Below are 6347 nucleotides of genomic sequence, written 5' to 3'. Positions count from 1 at the left end.
TCCCAGATGAACCCCGTCCCTGACAACGATGGCAGGCTCGTGCTTTTCTCTCCCCCCCTTTTGCGACCTGCCATAAAGAGCGCGCCCACAAATTCCAAACGGGACTGCGCATTCGTTGACGCGCCCACACTACAGGTGCAGTCCCTATATTGGTGGATATTTTGTTTACAGTTTACACTGCCATTGACTAAATTAGTGTATTCTAAGTATCGTGACTTAGAACTGTGTTTAGTAGGCTTTTTGTTGATATTTTACACGGATGCATAATCTATTCTGAATATTATTATAGCCTACATGAAAAAAATTCTAATGAATCACTACAGGCACCTCCCTGAAGGAATTTTGAGAAATTAAAGAAATAAATGTTTAACCCTTAAATTCCATTTCAAGGAGGGGACAATGTCACTCAGAAGCCCATGTAGGATCCATTAGGAAACCGTCATGTAACCTTCAAGTCACCATCCTGTGTCAATACTATACGTTTGCCAAGCTGGGCAGCTCTCCAAGTTCACAATCAAAGCTGGCAGTGTGACCACCTGCAGTGGTTTGTAGGTGGAAGGGGAGAGGATGGCCCTATTTACTCGCAAATAATGTCCATTTGCTATCATGTTCACTAATATCACATATACTCTATGTAATGATAGGCCTTGATTTTTTCATGGGGATATCGTTCAGAACAAAAGTTCAGTAGGTCTGCCCAGTGTGAGCAATTCAAGAAAAATAAAAAAATGATATACTACCTCTTAGTATCGTGAAAAGGAAACGTATTTCCCGTACTGACGTTGAATCTACTCTTGCATCTGTCACATGTATATGTGGGGGTTATGAAAGGATAGAGGGATGTGGAAGTATGTGTTTAATAAACAAATATGCTCCTGCAGATGTGGCCCCAAACAGAATGTGAACACCAGGTTACGGTCAACTTGCCCCCTCACTTTTCTTCACCACATAACTAAGCCGGTACAATCCACATGCTTTCCCCGTTATGCCATGCTCTGAATAATACTGTTTGTATGGAAATAATTTGATATGAATCTTGCAATTCTAGGATGATATCATTCTGCCAGCCTAATAAATGACTGTCTTCCTCGTTACCCCACAGTCACACAGACTTTGAGTGGGTGGGAGGCCTTTTTCAAACAGTCTTAACAGTAGCAGCTCTAACTAAATCCTTGTGGTAGGGTGGAGGTAAGGCTAGTGTTGGGGCTAATGTCTTAATGTACTCATCTAACCACATTGGTTTGTACAAATGGAATACACAGTAATAATGTATTTGATAATGGACAATGTTACATTTTTTATCCTTACAGAGCGGTGTACATTCATACACATCCACACAATAAATCTGTAGCTTTTGGTGCAGTGGTATCATCACCACTGCAATTTAATGAACGTTTGCGAGATTATTCTGATTGTATTTTTTCATGTATGTGGTTTTATTGCTGATGGTTGGTGATAAGCTTGATTTAAAAACCTGCTTTTTATTTTACTGGACAGTGTGTTTAAAAATTCAAAGTAATGTGCTGTGTTTTGTCGTGGGAATTTAACATATTCAGAGATGTAACACAAGGCACGTTGACATAATCTGACAAAGTAAGCTCTCCTCTGTTATATTGCCATTAGGGACTAGACAAGTTAGCAATACAATTACACTTGAATGTGAAGGTGATTTTGTGGCATTACAAATAAGCTGCTTACATGAATCTATTTGACGAGCCATGGTTTTTGTCATTCATTTAAAATCAAGTATTTGGCCTTTCTTTCTTTTTTTTTCCAGAGCCAACGCTCACTTCACGGAAACCAATTAAACTCCACACAGTCTTCCAAACACAAGACTTAAAACGATTTCATTCATATATCAAGCAGTCGGGAAAAAGTGCACAAGGCACCCTGTTATTCTAAAAGGGATGGACTGCAACACAAAGGGCTGTTTCCAAAGTTAGACTAATGAGAATGTTCCAAATGAATCATTATTTAAATACATACATGGACGGTATATTCATATGTTGTAAGTATTGTATCTATACTTTTTTTTTTTTTACTATTGAAAATTATAGTTTCTATAAAAAATATAAATGTTTTTACCTTTGTAGTCATCACATAATCCATATAGTCTGAGTACAATCCATCCATTGAAGATTGCGATTCGGACAAAAGTATTTGAACCTCAACCCTGTGATCTTCTGGGCTAATCAATGAGACAGACACACTAGTAACATGCCTTTCCATACAAATTGAGTCTGAAACAAAGGAATAGAAAGCCTATTCAGGTAGAGATATGTAGACTGGATGACAAAATGTCAACATTCCTTTAAAGAAAAACACAAGAGGTGGATTAAAAGCCTCTTCACACACATGCACCATGGTGTTAATCGTTTAGGAGCTGCTCTCTAACTGTTGCCACAGGAACCCTTGGCACAGTATCTAGTGTTAATGGTGTGTCATCAGTTTATCACTAAAGATTTTCCACTGGTACGTATAAATGAAACTATGTTACTAATTTTCTTTAAAAAAAAAAAAAATCCAGGATCTTCCTTTGATTACTCCTGAGTCCTGACACATTTTTTAATTTCATGTTAAACAACTTCACAAAACAATCCCCAAGATTTCAGTTCCATGAAAATCCTTTAACTGAGCCACTGGGTAATTAGTTGGTGAGTTTCTACTATTTTATTATTATTATATATATATTTTTTGGCTCATCACCTTCAAGTATCATTTGTCAGGAAATGTTAGCTTCCAACCATTCACTAAATAACGGACATCCCTTTTCCTAGACTTACATGTTAAATTCCATCTACATTCAATCGATGAAATTCCATTTCAACTACTGGGTCTGTGCCATACAACAGGAATTTATATAAACAGCTGTACTAGATGCCTAGGTTTCAGATAATCAGGCGATCTGGTCTTGATGGTGAATGGGCACACTGAGGGACAGGAAATTACTGTTTACTCTGGGGCCTATTGTCTAATACCACCTGCCACTGGGACAACTGTGGGCTCAGATGCATGTGCACATTCTGCTAATCTGGGCAATATGTCTGCCTAAGACTGCAGCATGGTACTGCCGCATCTAATCCCAACACATATTTATAAAATAACATAATTAAAGAATTGTGGGGTGAACGCTGCCCACAGCGATGTTACAAAATAAAATACATGTTTTCTTCAATGTGAACATCTCGTTTTCATACCTGCAATTCCACAAACCAGCTAATCATTTTCCAGTCGAGTCAATTGAGTATATAGCCCATTTATTATCATATACAAAGTATGCAACAACACTCATTGTTTGATACAGACATGTTGATACAATATGTACATGATTCAAAAACACTATAGATAGTATCTATGTGCGACGCTTGCACTGACGTCTGCATGGGGATTACAGCGGATATTTAGTACACCTCTATGGACACGGACTAGTTTCAACCTCATGAATCTGATTCTCCATCAGAAGGTTAATCTCTGACGTTTTGTGTCGTTTTTGGCCATTCATTCAGAAACATTTCCGGTTACAATGTTTACGTTTTTGGATGGTTATGATTCACAATAGTCAAATGAATCTGTTCACTGAATCATTAGATTCACCCAATTTTCCTCGCTTGAATATACCAACGACGACTTTCTATGGTCAAATAGTTTAACTGGAAGAGGTTGTGGTCAAATAATAAAATTTTGTTTCGAACGAATAACGTAGAGAGTCTGTGTAAGCAAACGAAGGGTTACGCGTTCTTGGGATTCAAACACAATCATTTCTTCTTTCCGGTGAACCGACTTCCCTGAAGATTCGTTGACGAACAGGACGTCACGTCACCAAACAGCTAGCGTGGCTAGTTAGCTACCAAAGCGTTTGCATGTGCTAGCACTAGCTTCATAAATCAGTGGGCAAAATGTCCATTTAGATTTATGTATACAGTTTTCTATTCTATGGATAAAGATCCGTATTTTGACAACAGTTTAGGAACCAAATTCAGAATGCCTTGTCATAACCAACAACAGCTGAACAACAATGAAAGCCAAGACCACGCGGCTATGAATAGCACCAAGCAAGTTCGATTTGCTAGTTGTGGCAACACTGTGTTGTCAGTTTCAAACAGAGATGCAGAAGTCGCAGAAACGTGTGAAAGTGCATTCAAGAGTGATATACAAAAGCAGATCGGGCCGCAGCTAAAATTGCTTCCGTTGAATGACCAAATTCGTGAATTACAGACCATCATAAGAGACAAGTGAGTCATCATTCAATCGCTAGCTTGCTAGCCAGCCCAGTACTCTGCGGTAACGTGAATTAACTATCTATAGCCACAGAATTAGCGACTTAATTTAACCTACGTAGACGTCGGACAATATGCATACTGAGGATAACAAACAACACATGTATGTCGGTGGTCAACAGATCAGGGAATTGATCATCATACTATTTATAACATCACTTTGTAATAAAAGGACTTATATGGCGCACGAGTTCCTTTGTCGGTAGCTGGTGTTATCTGCCAACAATGGGGTCAAAGGCTTCGCAACAACTAGCTATAAATCTCGCATAATAAGCAATAGCTACAGTAACTACAAAAGTGAACGTTAGCTCTGGTGCCGTCTAACTAATGTTATACTTCCCTCTCATTCACAGGTCAACAAGTAGAGGAGATTTTGTATTTTGTGCGGATAGATTGGTAAGCACTTGTCCATAGCATTATATATTATCCCCTATACAATTTGCTAATACTTTGTCTGTATCAAGGGACTAGACATTTTTTTGTTCTGACAAGAAATTCCTATTTTTTGGTCCCCAGATCAGACTAGTAGTTGAAGAGGGACTTAATCAGCTGCCATATAGCGAGTGTACTGTAACCACTCCTACTGGTCAGACAACTTTTTTTATACTGCAGATGTGTGCATTTTTACGTTTTCATCAGGGATAGAAGTTGAAGTTGTCAACTAAACTCTCACTTTCTTCCCTAAGGGCATAAATACGACGGTGTCAAGTTTGAGAAAGGCAACTGTGGTGTCAGCATAATGAGAAGTGGTAAGACAGACACTGCGTACTCTCAAAGGGAAAAAAAACTGTACTGGAATACTCAAGTCTTCACCATTTATCTGATTGATAAGTCAAGTTTTCACGATTCAGTAGTCGGGTACATTCGGAGAAACGGCATCTGTTTTGCCGAAGAGCTGAGTGAGCCGTGTGTCTGCAGGGGAGGCCATGGAGCAAGGCCTCAGAGACTGCTGCAGATCCATCCGAATCGGCAAGATCCTTATCCAGAGTGACGAGGACACCCAGAAGGCTAAAGTCTTCTATGCCAAGTTTCCTCCTGACATCAACAGGAGGAAAGTCCTCCTCATGTATCCTATCCTGAGTGAGTATGTGCTCAAGAGCACTCCACAGAACAGAAAAATTATAGCACGTAGCTGATAAAATAGTCGTGATGATGGAAAAGGGGCGGCTTTGCTCTAAGTGCTACGGGTCTGTAGAAAGACAAGTGGGCATCTGAGTGAAGGGAAACAACTACCATGCAGGTCACCTGTTTCATAGAGCATCCTCAACAAAGCACCTTACAAGAGTGGAAGTCTTGACAAACAGACATAAAAATCTTTATACAAACTTGTCAGTGTTTCCTGATGCTTGTGTGTTCTCCACTCTCCCTCCCCCCCCCTCCCCCAGGCACAGGTAACACAGTGATTGAGGCTGTAAGAGTCCTTACAGAACATGGTCTGCAGGCCAAGCACATCATCCTCCTGAGCCTCTTCTCTACGCCTCATGGTGGGTCTAACTGCTCAAATCATCTGAACTCTTCAGTGTCCCCCCCCAAACCAAGCATCATTTCTTGAAGTCCTGACCGATGTGTGACTGGATGTCTGGCCTAACTGTTGCTGGTGTCATCTTACCAGGTGCCAAGTCGATCGTCGAGGAGTTCCCGGATATCACCATACTGACCACGGAGGTGCACCCTGTGGCTCCTACACACTTTGGCCAGCGCTACTTTGGCACAGACTGAGAAATGAGCTCTCCCGTGAGGCCGTTTGGGGGCACATGCGTACGAGAACCAACCGTCAAATGTCTACTGATTGTATGCATGTCCGTTTAATTCAAAGTGAGTGGTTAACCTTGAAGAAAACTCCCAGCTTTGCCGTTTATGCCGCCTTAACCTGTTATCCTCCAGTTTTGATACAAAGGAAAGATTTCCCTGGGAGAACTAAGAAGCACATTCCATGCAGGTCTTGTAGAAGAGTAGGGAGCTTGCATGTACTGCTTGCCAGTTTATTTATTGAGGTTCGGTAGATAATTCTATGTTAATTGCCAACAGAAAACCTAAAACAATTGAAATAAATAGTATTGTTTTTTTCAA

At 40.2% G+C, this 6347-nt stretch overlaps 1 protein-coding gene across 1 annotated transcript; it reads left to right on the top strand.

Moving 5' to 3' along the window:
• Positions 1 to 3786: 3786 nt before the first annotated feature.
• uprt (uracil phosphoribosyltransferase (FUR1) homolog (S. cerevisiae)) lies at positions 3787 to 6347 on the top strand. The gene is made up of 7 exons (XM_047050438.1): positions 3787 to 4232; positions 4631 to 4673; positions 4794 to 4863; positions 4964 to 5026; positions 5196 to 5357; positions 5663 to 5761; positions 5890 to 6347. The coding sequence occupies exons 1-7, from the start codon at positions 3913 to 3915 to the stop codon at positions 5994 to 5996; spliced, it is 864 nt and encodes a 287-aa protein (XP_046906394.1). The 5' UTR covers positions 3787 to 3912; the 3' UTR covers positions 5997 to 6347.

Source organism: Hypomesus transpacificus, unplaced genomic scaffold, assembly GCF_021917145.1.
Source record: "Hypomesus transpacificus isolate Combined female unplaced genomic scaffold, fHypTra1 scaffold_116, whole genome shotgun sequence".
In the NCBI taxonomy this organism is placed as follows: Eukaryota; Metazoa; Chordata; class Actinopteri; order Osmeriformes; family Osmeridae; genus Hypomesus; species Hypomesus transpacificus.
This window is presented reverse-complemented; position numbering and strand designations above follow the sequence as displayed.